General features: G+C 43.4%; 1 protein-coding gene across 1 annotated transcript in view; it reads left to right on the forward strand.

The window, feature by feature from the left end:
• Positions 1–21,566, forward strand: part of LOC132384510 (voltage-dependent L-type calcium channel subunit beta-1-like) — a 98,927-nt gene that overhangs the window by 37,528 nt on the left and 39,833 nt on the right. Inside the window, 3 exon segments of the mRNA XM_059955663.1 lie at positions 6,181–6,261; positions 10,757–10,815; positions 15,412–15,521. Of these exon segments, the coding sequence (XP_059811646.1) occupies positions 6,181–6,261; positions 10,757–10,815; positions 15,412–15,521 (250 nt within the window).

Raw genomic sequence — 21,566 nt, forward strand, 5'->3', positions numbered from 1 at the left:
CCCTTCTGCTATGATGAGACCACTCTCAGGTTGAAGGAGCAACACCTCATATTCCATCTATAAGACCATAAGATATTGGAGCGGAATTAGGCCATTTGGCCCATCGAGTCTGCTCTGCCATTCAATCATGGCTGATCCTTCTTTTTCATCCTCCTCAAACCCATTTCCAGGCCTACTCCTCATAACCAATGAGGAGTCCAATCAATAACCTATCAATTTCTGCCTTGAATACACCCAATGACCTGGCCTCCACAGCTGCATGTGGCAACAAATCCCACAAATTCACCACCCTCTGGCTAAAGAAATTTCTCCGCATCCCTGTTTTGAATGGATGCCTCTCGATCATGAGGCTGTACCCTTTTGTCCTAGATTCTCCCACCATGGGAAACAAACCTTTCCACATCTACTCTGTCTCAGCCTTTCAACTTTGAAAGGTTTCAATGAGATCCCCCCCCCCCCCCCACTCATCCTTCTAAATTCCAGCGAGTGCAAACCCAGAGCCATCAAACGTTCCTCGTGTGATAACCCTTTCATTCCTGGAATCATCCTTGTGAACCTCCTCTGGACCCTCTCCAATGCCAGCACATCTTTTCTAAAATGAAGGGCCCAAAACTGTTCACAATACTCAAGGTGAAGCCTCACCACTGCCTTATAAAGTCTTCACATCACATCCTTGCATTTATATTCTAGTCCTCTTGAAATGAAAGCTAACATTGAATTTGCCTTCCTCACTACAGACTCAACCTGCAAGTTAACCTTTAGGGTGTCCTGCACAAGGACTCCCAAGCCCCTTTGCCTCTCAGATTTTTGGATTTTCTCTCCGTTTAGAAAATAGTCTGCACATTTATTTCTACTACCGAAGTGCAAGACCATGCATTTTCCAACATTATATTCCATTTGCCACTTTCTTGCTCATTCTCCTAATCTGTTTAAGTTGTTCTGCATCCTATCTGTTTCCTCAACACTACCTGCCCCTCCACCAGTCTTCATATCATCTACAAACTTGGCAACAAAGCCACCTATTTTATGATCTAAATCATTTATATACAGCATAAAAAGAAGTGATCCCAATACCGACCCGTGCAGAACACCACTGGTCACTGGCAGCCAACCAGACAGGATCCTTTTATTTCCACTCACCGCCTTCTTCCAATCATCAATGCTCTAACCACCTTAGTAACTTTCCTGTAATACCACAGGCTCTTAACTTGGTCAGCAGCTTCATGTGTGAAGACTACCCCTAAGCAGCCTTTAACCTGATGGCACGAACACCGATTCCAACAACTACCGTAATTTTTCCCTTCCCCTTTCCCTCTTCTTCAATTCCCCACTCTGGCCTCTTACCTCTTCTCCACACCAACCTATTACCTCCCCCGGTGCCCCTCCTCCCATGGTCCACTCTCCTATCAGATTCCTTTTTCTCCAGCCCTTTATATTTTCCACCTATCACCTCCCACCTTCTTACTTTATCCCCCCTCCCCCCCACCACCTGGCTTCATCTATCACTAGCTTACCTTCCTTTCCCCCCACTCCCCACTCAAATTCTTATTCTGGCAACTTTCCCCCTTCCTTTCCAGTCCTGATAAAGGGTCTTTGATCGATGATGAGTTCTTCCACCTCTAGAATTTTGTGTGTGATGTCCTTAATGGATTTTTGATGAGCCGCTCATGGACATTGATGCTGGAGTTGGAATTTGAACCACACATCCACCCTGACAAGGTCCCTCAGTATCTGGCATGTTTCAATCAAATTCACTTTTGCTCTGCTGAACTCCTGTGCATATGAAACTGACCTGTCCAACCTCTCCTCATAAGACAATCTGCTCATTCCAGATGTCAGTTCAGACAACCACCCCCCAACTGCCTCCAACACATTAACATCTTTCCCTACAGGAAGACAATACAGTGCTCAGTACTCCAGATGTGGTCCTTCTATATCGAGCATACTAGCGAAAACCACTAGTATCTAAATGTTAGCACATTGCTTTACAGCACCAGCTGTAAGATCAGGGTTCAATTCTGCTGTTGTCTATAAGGAGTTTGTACATTCTTCCCATAAATGAGGGAGTTTCCTCTGATTGCTCCAGTTTTCTCCCACATTCCAAAAAGAGACGTACAGTTAGATTTAGTGAATTAGGACATGCTATGATGACACTGGAAGTGTGACAATACTTGCAAGCTGCCCTGCACAATCCTCACTGATATGATTTGACACAAATTATGCATTTCACTGTATGGTTCAATGTGCATGGACAGATCATCTTTAATCTTATTATAATCTCCCAAATAATGCATTCCACTATCCATAAGACCATAAGATATAGTATCAGAATTAGGTCATTTGGCCCATCGGGTCTGCTCCACCATTTCATCATGCCTGATCCATTTTTCCTCTCAGCCCCAATCTCTTGCCTTCTCCCTGTATCCCTTCATGCCCTGACCAATCAAGAATCTATCAACCTCTGCCTTAAATATGCCTTGGCCTCCACAGCTGCCTGTGGTAACAAATTCCACAGATTCACCACTTTCTAGCTAAAGAAATTCCTCCTCATCTCCATTCTAAAAGGACACCCCTCTATTCTGAGGCAGTGTCCTCCGGTCTTAGACTCTCCCGCCATAGGAAACATTCTCTCCACATTCATTCTATCAAGGCCTTTTACCATTTGAAAGGTTTCAATGAGGTCACCCCTCATTCTTCTGAATTCTAGTGAATGCCAGCCCAGAGCCATCAAACGCTCTTCATATGACAAGCCGTTCAATCTAATTTTCGTGAACCTCCTTTAAACTCTTTCCAGTTGCAGCACATCCTTTCTAAGTTAAGGGGCCCTAACCTACTCACAATACTCCAAGTGAGGTCTCAATGGTACTTCATAAAGTCTCAACATTACATCCTTGCTTTTATATTCTAGTCCTCTTGAAATGAATGCTAAAATCACATTTGCCTTCCTCACCACAGACTCAACCTGCAAATTAAACTTTAGGGAATTCTGTATAAGGACTCCCACGTCCCTTTGCATCTCAGTTTTCTGTATTTTCTCTCCATTAGAAAACCCATTCTACCTGTCTACCATTTCATTTCTTCTACCAGTGTGCATGACCAAATACGTCCCGACACTGTATTCCATCTGCCATTTCTTTTCCCATTCTCCTAATCTGTTTAAGTCCTTTTGTAGCCTCAAAACTACCTGCCCCTCTACCTATCTTCATATCATCTGCAAACTTTGCAACATAGCCATCAACTCTATCATATAAGTCATTAACATATAATGTGAAAAGAATCAGTCCCAACACGGAACACCACTAGTCACCAGCAACCAATCAGAAAAGGCTCCCTTTATTCCCACTCTTTGCCTCCTGCCAATCAGCCACTGCTTTATCTATGCTAGCATGTTTTTTGTAATACCATGGATTCATAGCTGGTTAAGCAGCCTCATATGTGGCACCTTGTCAAAGACCTTCTAAAATTCCAAGTACACAACATCAACCAATTCTTTTTTGTCTATCCTGCTTGTTACTTCTTCAAAGAGTTCCAACAGATTTGTCAGGCAAGATTTTCCCTTGAGGAAACCACGCTGACTACAACCTATTTTATCGTGTGCCTTCAAGTACCCTGAGCCTTTATCCTTAATAATCAACTCCAACATCTTCCCAACCAACAAGGTCAGACTAACAGCCTATAATTTCCTTTCTTCTGCCTCTCGAAGAGTGGAGTGAGATTTGCAATTTTCCTGTCTTCTGGAACCATTCAAGAATCTAATGATTCTCAAAAGATCAGTACTAATGCCTTCATGATCTCTTCAGCCACCTCTTTCAGAACCCTGGGGTGTACACCATCTGGTCCAGGTGACTTATCTACCTTCAGAACTTTCAGTTTCTCAAGAACCTTCTCTCTAGTAATGGTACCTTCACACACTTCATGCCCCAACACCTGGAACTTCCACACATTGCTAATGTCTTCCACAGTGAACACTGATGCAAAATACTTATTTAGTTTTTCTGCTATTTCGTTGTCTGCTATTACTACCACTCCAGCATCGTTTTCCAGTGGTCCGATATCCATTCTCTCCTCTCTTTTACACTTTATGTATCTGAAGAAACTTTGGGTATCCTCTTTAATATTATAGACTAGCTTACTTTGGTATTCCATCTTTATCTTCTTAATGACTTTTTCAGTTGCCCTCTGTTGGTTTTTAAAAGCTTCCCAACTCTCTAACTTCTCACTAATCTTTGCTCTGTTTTTTGCCCTCTCTTTGGCCTTTATGTTGACTTTGACTTCTTTTGTTAGCCATGGTTGTGTCATCTTTCCTTTTGTATACTTGTTCCTCTTTGGGATGTATATATCCTGTGCCTCCTGAATTGCTTCCAGAAATTCCAGTCATTGCTGCTGTGCTGTCATCCCTGCCAGTGTTCTTTTCCAATCTATCCCAGTAATAAACTTCCTGTCATGACTTTCTTTCTGAAAGTTACGCACCACAACTCCCAGGTCCCTCTGTATCTCTGAGCTCTGTACTCTTTCATTATTTTTATTTTAAGTTTTATTTTTTATTTTTCCTGTCACAATGCATAATTGCACATTTTCCCACAATATGACCTGGATGTAGAGGCGGAAGGATGGGTGAGTAAGTTTGCGGATGACACAAAGATTGGAGGAGTTGTGGATGGAGCTGTAGGTTGTTGAAGGTTACAAGAGGATATAGACAGGCTGCAGAGTTGGGCAGAAAAATGACAGATGGAGTTCAATCCGGACAAGTGTGAGGTGATGCATTTTGGAAGGACAAACCAGAAGACTGAGTACAGGATTAATGGTCAGTTACTTAAGAGTGTGGATGAACAGAGGGACCTTGAGGTTCAAATCTATACATCCCTCAAGGTCGCTGCGCAGGTTGATAGAGTAGTTAAGAAGGCCTATGGGATGCTAGGCTTCATTAACAGGGGGATTGAGTTCAAGAGTAGAGAGGTCATGTTGCAACTCTACAAATCTCTGGTGAGACCGCACAGAGTATTGTGTTCAATTCTGGTCACCTCATTATAGGAAGGATGTGGAAGCTATGGAGAGGGTGCAGAGGAGATTTACCAGGATGTTGCCTGGTTTGGAGAACAAGTCATATGAAGCAAAGTTAACAGAGCTGGGACTTTTCTCTCTGGAGTGTAGAAGAATGAGAGGGGACTTGATAGAGGTCTACAAGATTATGAGAGGCATAGATAGGGTGGATAGTCAGTATCTGTTTCCCAGGGCACCAATAGCAAACACCAGATGGCATATGTACAAAATTAAGGGAGGGAAGTTCAGGGGAGACATCAGGGGTAAGTTTTTTACACAGAGGGTTGTGAGTGCCTGGAATGACTTGCCAGGGATGGTGGTGGAGGCTAAAACATTAGGGATATTTAACAGCCTCTTGGACAGGCACATGGATGAAAGAAAAATGGAGGGTTATGGGGTAGTGTGGGTTTAGTACTTTTTTTTAGGGATTATATGGGTCAGCACAACATGGAAGGCTGAAGGGCCTGTACTGTGCTGTAGTGTTCTATGGTCCTATGCTCCACTTGGTAGATCTTTGCCCACTCAATATCATCTTGAAACATCCATATGTTCTCTTAACTTATCTGCCTGTCTATATTTGTATCAACAGCAAACTTATTAACCAAACCTTTGATGCTTTAATATAAATTATACAGTATTAGAGGTGAGGCCTCTTTCAGAAAGGAACTGGTTACCTGTTTAAGAAGGGATATTTTGTTGGTGTTGGTATTGGTATTGGTATTGGAATTGGTTTATATTGTTATATGTAGCAGGATACATTAACAAGTTTGTCTTAAATGTTGTTCGTACAGATCAAATCTTTACACATTGCATTGAGGTAGAACAAGATAAAACAAAACAATGCAGAATGAAGTACAAAAGCTGCAGAGCAATGCAGGTAAACAATGAAGTGCTAGATCAAAACAAGATAGATTGCGAAGCCAAGTGTCCAACTTATCATACAAGAGGTCTATTAAAGAGTCTGGTAACAGCAAGATGGAAGCTATCCTTGAAACTAAGGATGGACAAAAGAACAGGGAGCTGGGACTAATCCAGAAGGTCAGCAAGGTCTAATGGACCAGATGACAACCAGTTGTACTGTATAATCAGAGTAATATGGTTCAGGATTCTGATGCTGTGGTCTTCTGTTTGCCCGGTTAGCAGGAAAACGTGCCTCCCTATGATGTGGTGCCTTCCATGAGACCAATCATACTCGTGGGTCCATCCCTGAAAGGATATGAGGTAAGCAGCAATTCCTCCCATGGATTTTCTTTAGAGAAATTGACTCAAATTCACCTGTGTATAATGAGAGCACTTCAGAATCAGAATAAGATTTATTATCACTGACTTAAATAATGTGAAATATGTTCTGCAGCAGTACAGTGCAAAGATGGAAATTTACTTTAAATTCAGAAAAAATACATTAATAATTACTATAAGTTACAGCATATAAAAATTAAATAAACAGTGCAAAAGAGGAATGTCGAGGTTGTGTTCATGGACCATTCAGAAATATGAAGGCGTAGGGGAAGAAACTGTTTCTGGATCACTGAGTGTAGGTCATCAAGCTCCTGTGCATCCTCACTGATGGTAGTAACAATGGCTATGATTCGATCAGTGATACTTTTACCTTGAAGTCAGGTGATTGTGGGTTCAAGTCTCATTCCTTAGTGTTATACTGTAGCTGGCCATTTCAAACTTAATTTCTTTTCAGTACCCGGCCTGACCTGACCATGGCCATGTTCCCCTTGACCCAGAGCTGTAGCAGGGAAAAACTCTAAAGTCTGGTTGGGGCACTTCAGGGTGATCAATATTCAAATGTTAAAAGTCTGCGGACGCTGTATTTCAGAAATAAAGACTGAAAATGCTGGAAGACTCAGTAAATCAGGCTGCTTCTCTGGAATAAGAAAGTTAATGTTCCAAGTCAGAAACCTTTGTCAGAACTTGTGAAGAGTAATCCATTGATTGGGAGGCTGGTAGTGTGGAAGATCAGGAGCAGGGGAACTGTGTTATTGCTGGGTCAGGGAGCAGGGTGAGAGCAGAGGTGCAGGAAGTAAATGAGATATGGACAACAGCTCTGCCCACTGTGGGAGTGGAACCCACAGTTCAGGAAGACATTTTGAGGGGACTAGTGTGGAAAGTCTCCTCGATGGATTGAATGCATCATAGATGGGGGATCTGGGATAATGAAATGGAGTCCTCGTCCTATCTGGAGGCAGGATGGGTGAAACCAAAGCTAAAATAGCTATGAGAGTTTGTCCACTTATCCACTTCTGTGTTGTCAGCTAAGCATTACAAGCATGCTATATTGGCACCGGAATGTGTGGAAACACTTGCAGGCCATCTCCAGCACAGCCTTAAGTTGTGTTCAATATATGTTTCAATGTATATTTGATCAATAAATGGATCTGAATCTGAGGGGTCTTCGAGAATTTTTAATTTAGAAGGTACCTGGTAAGTAAAGTAGTGTAAGGTTACATCTTTCGATGTACAAGTGATAAATAAATCTGAATCTGAGTGTTAGTGGTTGGCCTATCCCCTGAGATGGAGACACAGGGAAGGGAAATGTTGGAGAAAGTGAGAGCAAGATACAAATTACAGCAAAGATGTGAGATTTTTGAGTTCTGTATTAGTGCAGGAAGAAGCAACAATGCAGGCATGGATACACTGGTGAAAGAGCGGAGGGAGGGGCCTGATCAGGACTGAAACAGTGCAGCCCACTAATACAGAAGTATAGCTATGGCCCTTAGCTACACCTGGAGAAGGTAAATATAGTAGAATCCTTCATTCAGAAGAAAAATCTACCATTTGAATCGTTCTGTTTCTATTGTGGTAGAGCCTTCAGCATGGCCCAATCCAGGTTAACCCCAACTGAATTTGTACAATTTGTCTTTTTTGCACATAAATTGTTTTTGTTCATGTGTAGTTTTTCATTGATTCTATTGTATTTCTTCGTTCTACTGAGAATACATGCAAGAAAATGAATCTCAGAGTAGTATATGGTAACTTAAAAATTACTTTGATAATAAATTTACTTTGAACTTTGACGACTTATCATGACCCACTGTACTCAAACCAAGTCCCTGTTATCTGGTGTTGTGAGATAGCTTTTACCACCCCTTGTGACTAAATATAGGACTGAAATTTCAGTTGCAGTAAGGAGTGAGGGCTGCCCAGAAGATGGTGTTCTCTCTTAGATGGCCTGCCCATCACCACCCTCTGGTTCCCACCACCCTCCCTTTAGTCCACTGTCCTCTCCTATCAGATTCCTTCATCTTTAGTTCTTGAACTCTTCCACCTAGCCCCTCCCAGCTTCTCAGATCATTTACCCATCCCCACCCACCCTCCTTCCAAAAACACCTGGTCTCTCCTATCACCTGCCAGTTTGTGCTCCACCTCCACCTTCTTATTTTGGTTTCTGCCCACTCTCTTTCCAGTCCTGATGAAAGGCCTCAGCCTGTTAGTCGACGATTTAATCATTTCCATAGATGCTACCTGACTTGCAGAGTTCCTCCAGCATTTCATGTATTTTGCTCAATGTTAAACCAGATTCTGTTTGAGTGGACAAAAAAAAACAAATTGAAGAGCAAGGAAGCTACCCCACTTCCTAGTCAATAACTCTAAAGGTTCAAAGTAAATTTATTTTTAGAATATGTATATGCTACCATATACGATCTCAAGATTTATTTTCTTGTACAGTAAAAATTAAATACAATAGAATTTCACAAAAAACTATACATAAAGTTTGACAACCATTGTGCAAAAGAAGACAAATTGTGAAAATAAAAAATAATACTGAGAATTTGAGTCTCTGAAAGTGAGTCTGTTGGTTATAGAATCACTCCAGAGCTGAGGTGAGTATTTATCCATGGTGGTTCATGAGCCTAAGGGTACTAACTGTTCCTGAACCTGGTGGTGTGGGACCTAAGGTTCCTGTACCTCCTTCCTCATGGCAGCAGTGAGAAGAGAGCATGGCCTGGATGGTGGGGGTTCTTGATGATTGATGCACATGAAGCAGGTGATTAAGCACAAGAAATTCTGCAGATGTTGGAAATTAAGAGTAACACACACAAAATGCTGGAGAAACACATCAGGTTGGACAGCACCTATGGAGAGGAATAAAGAGCTGATGTTTCAGGCCGAGATATCAGGCTGGAAAGGAAAGGGGGAAGAAGCCAAAATAAAAATGTGAAGGAGGGGTCAGAGTACAAGCTTGAAGATGATAGGTGAAACCAGGCAAAGGGCTCGGTAGGCAGGTGGGGGAGGTGAAACAGATAATTATCTCATTTTGTGTAAATTGGATACATTGATCCTGACATCACACCATCTTTGGCAGTGAGGTCATAAAGGATGCTACACAAATGCAAGGCCTTACTTCTCCGCATTTAAGTGATGGTGGATGGGATCTGATATGGTGCCTTGTGAGGTTAAAATCAACACAAAAACAAGACCCCTTGAGTGTTGTACGAGCATGTAACAGGTGACCATTAACACCATCCAGTGAGGAGGGAAAATGGTCTGGATTGGGGGGGGGGGGGTGCAAGAAGGACTGGATTGTTGGCAGCTTCAACCAGACCGTACAAGAGTCATAGAGCACTACTGCACTATAACAGGCTCCTCGACCCACCTAGTCAATGCTAAGCTGCTTTTTGCCAAGTATCATTAACCTGCACCCGGACCATAGCCCTCCATACCACTTCCGCTGGTAGCTTGCTCCACACCCACCTGACCCTCTAGGTGAAGAAGACCCCCTTAGGTTCTATTAGGTTCTCTAGTTCACCATCCACCCCTACCCTATAATCTCTAGATCTAGTCGAACCCAACCTCATTGGAAAAAAACCTGCTTGCATTTACCCTATCTATACTCATTATTTTGTATATCCCCTCATTTTCCTACACTCTAGGGAGTTAAGTCCAAACCTATTCAACCTTTCCTTATAACTCAGGTCCTCAAGTCCTGGCAATATCCTTGTAAATTTTCTCTGCACTCTTTCAATCTTATTGACATCTTTCCTGTAGGTAGGTGACCAGAACTGCACACAATTAGGCCTCACCAATTTCTTATACAACTTCAACGTAACATCCCAACTCCTTTACTCAGTGCTTTGATTTATGAAGGCAAATGTGCCAAAAGCTCTTTTTACAACCATATCTGTAATGCCATTTTCAACGAATTACGGATCTGTATTCCCAGATCCCTTTGTTCTACCACACTCCTCACTGTGTAAGACCCACACTGACCTGTCCTCCCAAAGTACAACAACCTCACACCTGACTGCATTAAATTCCATTTGCCATTTTTCAGCCCATTTTTCCAGCTGGTCCAGATCCCACTGCAAGCTTTGATAGCCTAACTTGCCAAACATTACACCCGCAATATTGGTGTCATCCGCAAAATTGCTGATGCAATTTATCACATTATCACCCAGATCATTAATATACATGATAAATAATGATGTACCCAGTACTGATCTCTGCAGCAGTCCAATAGTCACAGGTCTCCAGGAGAGGAAGGGCTGGATTCCTCCAGTTCTGTACGCACAAGCTGTCATCCTGAACTCACTCCCAACCTGTACCTGGGATGTTTTCCATCCATTGGTTTCCATGGGTAGGTGAAGAAATGGACTGCTCTAGATCAGAATTTCCACAGCAGAACTTTGACTAAGGAATGTTGATTTAATAAATGCACTGTAAACATCAAAATCTTGCCTTAACGTGATCACTTCTCTCTATACAGGTGACAGACATGATGCAGAAGGCTTTGTTTGACTTTTTGAAACATAAGTTTGATGGAAGGTAAGAAAAGACCACGCTTCAGTCTCTGCAATGCCATTAAAATGAGCGCCACGGTAGTGTAGCAGTTTGCACAATGCTATTACAGCTCAGGGTGTTGGAATATGGAGTTCAATTCCAATGTCTTCTGTAAGGAGTCTGTACATCCTCCCGTGGAATGCAATGGTTGTCTCTGGGTGCTCCGGTTTCCTCCCACAATCCAAATATGTACTGGTTGGTAGATTAGTTGGCCATTGTAAATTGTCCTGTGATTAGGCTAGGATTAAATCGGGAGTTGTTGAGTGGTGTGACTCGAAAGGCCAGAAGGGCCTATTCCACGTTGAATCTCAATCAATCAATATATGAATAAATACATCTGTAGATCTATAACATCCATGCAGTTGCTGGATCTGTTTAGAATCCTTCACCTTATCCCAAACAGAGCAGAAACCTTCCTCCCCTGAGATCCTCAGCATAGTTTATGTGACATTTCATTTCACTGGAAGGAAATTTAACCTTACTGCCTGTGACACAATGTCTTGGCTGATGTCCAGAAACAGAATCAGAATAAGATTTATTAAAGCTCAAAGTTCAAAGTACATTTATAATCAAAATATCCATACTATATGCAACCTTGAGATTATTCTCCTCACAGGCAGCCACAAAACAAAGAAACCCAATAGAACCCATTAAAAAAGGAAGACAGTCAAACATCCAATGTGCAGAAAAAATAACAAATTGTGCAAACAATAGAAAATAAGCAAACAGCATTCGAGACTTCAGTTCACACTGCAAAAATGCCAGATTATAGGTGGTTCAAACACTCGACCCCAGATAGGAAGTTGCAGGCTATTGATTGCAGTGATCGTTTCCAAGAAAAGGTGTAATTATTAGGTTTTTTTTTGCTGCCAGCAAGTCATTGCTGTGTTTCACCAGCACCATCTTAAACTGGAAGCTGGCATACTGTATAGAATATAAAACATTACAGCCCCTTTGGCCCATGATGTTGTGCTGACCTTTTAACCTACTCTAATCAATCTAACCCTTCCCTCCTACATAGCCCTCCAATGGTCTATCATCCATTTGCCTATCTAAGATTTTCTTAAATGTCCCTAATGTATCTGTCTCTACCACCACCTCTAAAAATGTGTTCCATACACCCACCACTCTGTAAAAAAACCTGCCTCTGATATGCCCCCTATGCTTTCCTCCAATCACCTAAAAATTATGCCCCTTCATACTAGCCATTTCCATCCTGGAAAAAAGTCTCTGACTATCAACTCGATATATGCCTCATCATGTTGTCTACCTCTATCAATTCATCTCTCATGTTTCTTCATTGTCCACTTCTCAACCCAGCTCAGCATATCTATCAATGTCCTGTTGTAACCGACAACTATCGACAATTTCAGCAACCAACGTTCAAAGTAGATTTATTATCAAAGTGCATATATGTCACCATATACAACACTGAGATTCATTTTCTTGTGGGCATACTCAATAAATCCACAATAGAATAATAACCAAAATATAATGAATGAAAGATCGCACCAAATTGGGCATTCAGCCATTGTGCAAAAAACAACAAACTGTGCAAATACAAAAAGATAGAAATAATAATAATAAATAAATAAGCAATAAATATCACGAACATGACATGAGCATCCTTGAAAGTGAGTCCACAGGTTGTGGGAACATTTCAATGATGGGGTTAATAAAGTAAAGTTATCCTCTTTGGTTCAAGAGCCTGATGGTTGAGGGATAATAACTGTTCCTGAACCTGGTGGTGTGAGTCTTGAGGCCTCAGTACCCTCTTCCTAATAGCAGCATCAAGAAGAGAGCATGTCCTGAATGGTGGGTGTCCTTGATGATGGATTTCTTCTTTCCTGCGGCTACACTTCATGTAGATGTGCTCAATGGCAAGGAGGACTTTGCCCGTAATGGACTGGGCCGTATCTACTACTTTGTTTATAGGATTTTCTGTTCAAAGGCATTAGTGTTTCCATACAGGTTGTAATCCAGCCAGTCAATATACTGTTCACTACCCATCTATAGAAGTTTGTTAAAGTTTTCGATGTCATGCAAACTCCTAAGGAAGTAGAGGTGCTACCTTGCTTTTTACATGATTGCACTTACAATTAGGGCCCGGGTCAGATCCTCCAAAATGATAACAGTGAGGAATTTAAAGCTGCTAACTCTCTCCACCTCTGATGAGGACTGGCTCATGAACCTCTGGTTTTCTCCTTCTGAAGTCAATATTTAGCTCCTTGGTCTTGCTGACATTGAATAAGTGATGGTTGTTATGGCACCACTCAGCCAGATTTTCAACCTTCCTCGTATATGCTGATTTCATCATCACTTCTGATTCGGCCTGCGTCAGTGGTGTTGACAGCAAGCTTGAAAATGATGCTGGAGTTGTGTTTAGCCGAACAGTCATAAGTGTAAAATGAGTAGAGCTGCCCAGGTAGATGTTTTCAGAAACCGGAATCCTGAAAGGATTGAGGAAGCATCCCATGCATCAGTGTGACAAGAGGGATGATTCACCCACTGCCCGCATGCTCCCAACCTAACCTCACAGTGACACGCTCTTCATTCTCCAGGTCCACAAAATGCCAAGATACCCAAAAGGCAAGAGAGAACCAGTAAGTTAAACCCAAGCTGGGTCAACAGAAAACAAGTCACCTTGTGATTACTCACACTTCCAGTAAAAAAGTGTTATAAAATCTACCACAGTACAATAAAATCTGATGTATTGTTGTATCTTTCTGCACATTGGGCATCAACCTTGCCATTCCTTCAGCATTTTTGTCTGTATTTTCACAAGGCCAAGTTGCTGCCTCGACACTCAACCCAGCGCAGATGGAAAACACATGCTAGGAGCCAGCTGGATTCGAACCTGTGTCCACACACCTTGAAGTCCAGTATGGATGCCACTGACTTGGGTGACTCAATGACAGGGTGGAGTGATACTGAATCTTCAGTAAACACTGTCAATTTAACCCATGCAATCCCAGGCATACAGATGCCAGGTGTTGAGGTTTAAAAATATCGTTACCCCCAGAATTACATGCCTCTCATTATCTTGGTCCATGGGATAAACACAAGCCAGGCCTGATCAACCCTGGCTGGGTCGCCTGGGAGAAGATGTCTGATGATTAAAGACCCAAAACACCTGATGACCTCAGGTTGCATTACTGATGATGTATCCCAGTGCACATCCAGTTCATTAAACCAAGTGGTGTTGGACCACGATAATGAAAGGCATGGGCCAGATTAAACTACCCTATCCGCCATAGCCCCACATCCTCTCCACACAACACCTCCCAACCTTATCTCTCCCAGCCCCACATATACATCTATCAGCCCTACCCCAAACCTAATCCTAAGGTCCAAGGGGGCACACACCCCCAATAACCCCAGGGGCACCCTGATTAACCCTAGCCAAACCCCCACAAACCCGATGACTTGTGTAAAGAGGAGCAAGATCCAATAAAGGCAAGTATTGGACCTGGTTAATGAAGGTGTGGGCAGGGTTGCATGACACTGAATCTCAAGTGATGAGATCAAGAAGCACAAGAGGGATGATTCGTCCACTGCCCGCATACTCTCAACCCATCGGCTGGTGGTGCAGTGGCATCCACACTGGACTTCAAGGTGTGTGGACGCAGGTTCGAATCCAACTGGCTCCTAGCATGCGTTTTCCATCTGCGCTGGGTTGAGTGTCGAGGTAGCAACTTGGCCTTGTGAAAATACAGACAAAAATGCTAAAGGAATGGCAAGGTTGATGCCCAATGTGCAGAAAGATACAACAATACATCAGATTTTATTGTACTGTGGTAGATTTTATAACACTTTTTTACTAGAAGTGTGAGTAATCACAATCAGGTGGTGTATGTCCCATGAAGGAGGCAGTGTTTCTGAAGCACAACTTCAAGGGATGTCACAAAGACCATAAGCCCATAAAACAGAGCAGAATTAGACCATTCAACCTATTGAGTCTTCTTCGCAATTCCATCATGGCTGATTTATTTTCCCTTTCAACTCCATTCTCCTTCCTTCTCCCCGTAACCTTTGACACCCTTACTAATCAAGAACTTATCAACCTCCACTCTAAATATACCCAATGACTTGGCTCCACAGCCATCTGTGACATTGAATTCCACTGATTTATCACCCTCTGGCTAAAGAAATTCCTCCTCATCTCTGTTCTAAAGAGATATGGTTGTACTCGGAGGCTGCCGTCTGGTTGTAGCCTCCACCACTATAGGAAGCATCCTCTCAAAGTCCACTCTATCGAGACCTTTCAATATTCAATAGGTTTCAATTAGATTCCCCCCTCATTCTTTCCCTCATTCCCCTCTTTCAATCCTGGTATCATTCACGTGAACCTCCTCTGGACCTTCTCCAATGCTAGTACATCCTTACTTAGAAAACGGGCCTAAAACTGCTCACAATACTCCAAGTACAGCCTGACCAGTGCCTTATAAAGCCTCAGCATTACATCCTTGCTTTTATATTCTAGTCCTCTTGAAATGGCACCATAATATGTGGCAGGAGAGTATTACTGGGAAGATTAATGGTTCCAAGCAAGCTACAAGTAACACTACTTTCTGTTGACAGAATATCAATCACACGAGTTACTGCTGACATCTCATTAGCAAAGCGATCAGTGCTGAACAATCCCAGCAAACACACGATAATCGAGCGTTCCAGCACTCGTTCCAGCCTAGGTGAGTGTCTCGCTTGAATTGCCTCTTAAATTTCTTTCCTAATTGGATCGTCTGAGCCGCTTTTTGAAACATCCTTTCACCTGGGTCTATGGCAGCCTCTCTGCGTCTGTCAAACGGGATGAAACTGGTAACCAGAGCTCTCAGTCTCAGGATAATCAGGGTGGGGGCTATGAGGGTGATGAGGAGAAATGCTCTCAATTAGCGAGTTGTTCTGATCAGAAAGTCTGTAACAAATCTATCTCCAAAGAGAAATAGATATATCCTCTAAAAGGATATTTTTCCAGGGGAGGGAAGGTAAGGGGACTACAAGAAATCTCTGACAGTTCTCTCTATGGGGGTGTCATGGGAGTGTAGCTTCTAGTATTACGCTATTACAGCTTGGGGCATCCGGAGCTCAGAGTTCAATTCCAACTCCATCTGTAAGATGTCTGTAGGTCCTCCCCATGGAATGTGTGGATCTTCTTCAGGTGTTCCAGTTTCCTCCCACAGTCCTGGATAAGTCATTGTAAATTGTCCAGTAACTAGGTTAGGGTTGTCGAGGGTTGCTGGGGTGACGTGGCACGAAGGGCCAGAAGGGCCTACTCCGTACTGTATCACTAAATAAATCTACATCTATTCAGAGACTCCCAAGAATTGCTTTCCAGTTATAGACAACACGCCTTTCCAACAGAGTTTTCCCCTTCCTATGCCCCTCTCTCTCCCAGTCTGATCCTCCTTCAGTCTTCCTGTCATCCCATATTTGACCCCATTCCCACCCTTTTCCCCTTTTTGCCCCCTCCCCTTCCAATCCTTCTCCAGTCCTCCCATTTTTGACTCTTTTCCTGCCTCCCACACTGCTCCCTCAGATGCCCATCACTCATCTTCATTAAAGTGTAAAGGTTAGCTTTATTTGTCACTGTCACATGTACATTGAAACATCGAAACATACAATAAAATGTGTCAACAAGGATGCGCTGGGGCAGCCTGCCAGAGTCACCATGCTTCATTCCATTCACCCACTACACATACTGTATATTTCGTGCTCCACCCACCCCTTCCCTGTCAGGTTCTGGTCCCATTTGCCATTTACCTCTCCCTTGATGGTCCCTTTAGTTATCATAGTCCTGCATCGGTAGCCCTTTGTGTTTCTGCTTATCTCCCTCCAGCAGTCGTCTCTACTTCCATTCTTACTTCCCCCATCTTTTACTTACTGGCATCTTGTTTCCCATGTTCCTTTTAAACTTACCATGTTTGCTGAAAAACGTATTATGCTGTGTAGCATTGAAAAAGCAAAAGATTAAAAGTATGATAAGGTATTAATAAAATAACATCTGGATGTTCAGAACATCTGCCGATCTGTCACCACTGAAATACTGAATTAACAGCATTTTACTGTAATCTAACATGGAGACACAAGCTACTGCAAATGCTGGGATCTAGAGCAACAATAAATCTGCTGGAAGAATTCAACAGATCAAGCAGACTGTGGGAGGAAAGGAATAGTCAATATTTTGCATCAAAACCCTGCATCAGGACCTGAATGTTGACAATTCTTTTCCTCCCACAGATGCTGTTTGATCTGCTGAGTTCCTCCAGCTGACTGCTTGTTGCTCCTGTGCCACTATATTTCCCTGAGCCTCTCTATTGTTCTGTGAATATGGTGGGCAAGTTATGCTTATGCTGGAATATATGGTGACACTTGTGGGGAGCACCCAGCACATCATTTGCTGGTGTTGATAGTTAACACAAACGACACATTTCGCTGCAGGGTGTGATAAATAAGTGAACCTGAATCTGATTTATGAAATCTGCGAGATTAATTTTAGAACTTGTGACACAGCTGCCCTGTACTTCCTGTAACTGATATATTTTGAATAATATAAATCAAATATAAGTTACAAAACTTTTATGCAAGTGAGTAAAGTATCAATCCTTGGAGAGGAATAAGCAGTTCACATTTCAGGCCGAGACGCTTTATCAGATTGAAGAAGCAGAAGTCATCTTATAGGAGAGGCCAATGGACCATGGATAAAGGGTAGGTAGAGAGGAACCAGAGGAAGTTGATGGGCAAGTGAGGAGGAGAGAAGGGGTAAGAGGAAAGTGAATAAATGAGGGAGGGGAGATGAAGCTGTGAAGTGACAGGTGGAATTGGTACAGGGCTGAAGAAGATGGAATCTAATAGGAGAGGATAGCAGACCATGAAACAAAGGAAAGGCGATAGTGTCATTCATTAAAGAAATCAATGTTCATGCCATCAGGTTGGAGGCTACCCAGATGGAACCTTGTAAGAAATTTGTATGTTCTCCCTGTGACCCCGTGGGTTTCTTCAGGTGCTCCAGTTTCCTCTCAAAGTCTAAAGATGTACCGGTTAGTAGATAGATTGGTCCCATGATTAGGCTAGGTTTAAATTGGGGGACTGCTAGGCAGTGTGGTTTGAAAGGCCAGGAGGGCCTATTCCACACAATATCTCAATAAATAATAAATAAATAAATAAATAATTCTCTAACTTACATTAATTTCCCTCCCTTCTTTCCTTTTCCATTCTTCATTCTGATTACCAACTTACCCCTTCTTCTCACCTACCCATCATCTCTCTATAGTTCACCCCCTTCTTCCCTTACTTCCACTGTCCATATGGTCCCCTGTCCTTCCCTTCTTCTTCAGTTCATTACCTCTTCCACCTATCCTTTCCCAGCTATTTACTTCAACCCACCCACCTTCCTCCTCATCTAGTCTCACCTATCACCTACCAGCTTGTAGTCAAGTCAAGTCACTTTTTATTGTCATTTCAACCATAGCTGCTGGTACAGTACACAGTAAAAATGAGATGTTTTTCAGGACCATGGTGTTACATGAAACAGTACAAAAACTACACTGAACTATGTAAAAACAACACAGAAAAAAACTACACTAGACTACAGACCTACCCAGGACTGCATAAAGTACACAAAACAGTGCAGGCATTACGATAAATAATAAACAGGACAGTAGGCACAGTAGAGGCCAGTAAGTTGGTGTCAGTCCAGACTCTGGGTATTGAGGAGTCTGATAGCTTGGGGGAAGAAACTGTTACATAGTCTGGTCGTGAGAGCTCGAATGCTTCGATGCCTTTTCCCAGATGACAGGAGGGAGAAGAGCTTTTATGAGGGGTGCGTGGGGTCCTTCATAATGCTGTTTGCTTTGTGGATGCAGCGTGTAGTGTAAATGTCTGTAATGGCGGGAAGAGAGACCCCGATGATCTTCTCGGCTGACTGCACTATCCGCTGCAGGGTCTTGCGATCTGAGATGGTGCAATTTCTGAACCAGGCAGTGATGCTCTCAATACAACCTCTGTAGAATGTGATGAGGATGGGGGGTGGGAGATGGACTTTTCTCAGCCTTCGCAGAAAGTAGAGACGCTGCTGGGCTTTCTTTGCTATGGAGCTGGTGTTGAGGGACCAGGTGAGATTCTCTGCCAGGTGAACCACAAGAAATTTGGTGCTCTTAACAATCTCAACTGAGGAGTCGTCGATGTTTAGTGGGGAGTGGTTGCTCCGTGCCCTCCTGAAGTCAGCAACCATCTCTTTTGTTCACATTCAGAGACAGGTTGTTGGCTTTGCACCAGCCCATTAGCCACTGCACCTCCTCTCTGTAAGCTGACTCGTCATTCTTGCTGATGAGACCCACCACGGTCGTGTCATCGGCGATCTTGATGATGTGGTTCGAGTTGTGTGTTGCAGCACAGTCATGGGTCAGCAGAGTGAACAGCAGTGGACAGAGCACACAGCCCTGGGGGGCCACCGTGCTCAGTGTGATGGTGTTGGAGATGCTGCTCCCGATCCAGACTGACAGAGGTCTCTCAGTCAGGAAGTCTAGGATCCAGTTGCAGAGGGAGGTGTTCAGCCCCAGTAGGCTCAGCTTTCCAATCAGTTTCTGAGAGATGATTGTGTTGGATGCTGAACTAAGTCTACGAACAGCATTCGAACGTCCGTGTCTTTTTTGTCCAGGTGGGTTAGGGCCAGGTGGAGGGTGATGGCAATGGCGTCATCTGTTGAGCGGTTGGGATGGTACGCAAACTGCAGGGGGTCCAGTGAGGGGGGCAGCAGAGTCTTGATATGCCTCATGACGAGCCTCTCGAAACACTTTATGATGATGGATGTGAGAGCAATGGGATGGTAGTCGTTGAGCAGGACACTGAAGACTTCTTCGGCACGGAGCCTTGAAGCACATTGGAACAGTAGCACTGCTCAGGGAGATATTGAAGATGTCAGTGAGAACATCTGCTAGCTGGTCTGCACATCCTCTGAGCTCTCTGCCAGGAATATTGTCTGGTCCAGCAGCCTTCTGGGGGGTTGACCCTGCACAGGGTTCTTCTCACATCAGCCGCGGTGAGACACAGCACCTGGTCATTGGGAGGAGGGGTGGACTTCCTCGCCACCACAACACTTCCCACCTCAAAACGAGCGTAGACTTTATTCAGCATATCTGGGAGGGAGGCATCACCCGCACAGTCAGGTGATGTTGTCCTGAGGTTGGTGATGTCCTGAATGCCCTTCCACATTGCGCTGTGTGTCGCTGCTGTGGATTAGCTGGGCGTGTGCACGCTTTGCCCCTCTGATGGCTCGGGACAGTTTGGCCCTCGCTGTTGTTAAAGCTGCCTTATCACCTGCTCTGAAGGCGGAGTCGCGGGACCTCAGCAGTCATCCATGGCTTCTGGTTGGCACGTACAGTGATGGTCTTGGACAGAGTAACATCATCAATGCACTTGCTGATGTAGCTGGTCCTCTAAGTTGGTAGAGTCGCCATCGGTTGCAGCGTCCCTGAACATGTGCCAGTCAGTGTGCTCAAAGAGGTCTTGAAGAACAGAGATGGCTCCTGCTGGCCAGGTTTTCTTTCACCTGCTTCTGAACTGGTCTGGAGCACCTGACAAGCAGTCTGTATGCTGGGATTAGTTTAACAGAGATGTGGACTGAGTAGCCGAGGTGGGGGCGGGGCTCTGCCCGATACGCGTCGGGGATGTTTGTATAAACAAGGTCCAATGTGTTCTCCCCCCTCGTTGCAAAGTCCACATATTGATGAAATTTGGGGAGCATTGACTTAAGGTTCGCGTGGTTAAAATCTCCGGCGAAAATGAACAGCGTTCTGCAGTTCGCTAATAGCCCCATACAGGTCACAGAGCGCCTCCTTAGCATTAGCGCTGGGGGGAATGTAGACACCGAATATAAGGACAGAGGTGAATTCCCGTGGCAAATAAAATGGTCTGTATCTAACAGCCACAAACTCCACTAGCAATGAGCAGTAAATAGAGACCAGCACAGAGTTCTTGCACCATTTGATGTAAATACACACACCACCAGCGTGAGCCTTACCGCACAGAGTCGCATCTGTCAGCCCGAAACAAAGCGAGCCCGTCTAGCCCAAAACATTGAATGTTTATTTCTCTCCATAGATGCTGTCTGACCTGAGTTTCTCCAGCACTTTGTGTATGTTGCTCAAGATTTCCAGCATCTGCAGAATGTCTTGTGTTTAATCTTCAATCCTGACCCTCAACGTATGGAAACCTGATATTTTCTGCAGCTGTAGGAAATACATAGTGCAAGTACTGAAGAATGACTTATGTATTTAACTAATGAAAGCACTTTCTTCTGTGTGTTTTGATTAAGCATTTCTGATGGTATGCTGTTGGTCCATGTTCGTGACAGAGTTCCTGTTGGTGACTCTTCCCTCGGGATGGGCATGGAGAAGAAAGTAAACACTGCCACTTAATGGCAGGAGGAAGTATTGCTGGCTGTTAATACACTTTAAAAAAGAGTTAAAATGAAACTTGCAGAAGTCACATGCAGAGTTTTCAGATTTAATGCACGATTATTTTGACAGTAATTTAAAATGGACACATGCCCAAGACCATTGTTTGCCCTTAAGGCCTGAGATAATTCTGTTCATATTGAGGGGAACAGTAAGTCAGGGGGATGTGGATCTTAAGTATTCAGTAGGTTTTATCTTACTCACATTGGCCTATTTACAGTATTTTAGAAATAAAGCAGGAACATGAATAAACAGGAAGGAAAACCTGAAACATCAACTCTT

The sequence above is a fragment of the Hypanus sabinus genome, chromosome X1 (genome assembly GCF_030144855.1).
Source record: "Hypanus sabinus isolate sHypSab1 chromosome X1, sHypSab1.hap1, whole genome shotgun sequence".
In the NCBI taxonomy this organism is placed as follows: domain Eukaryota; kingdom Metazoa; phylum Chordata; class Chondrichthyes; order Myliobatiformes; family Dasyatidae; genus Hypanus; species Hypanus sabinus.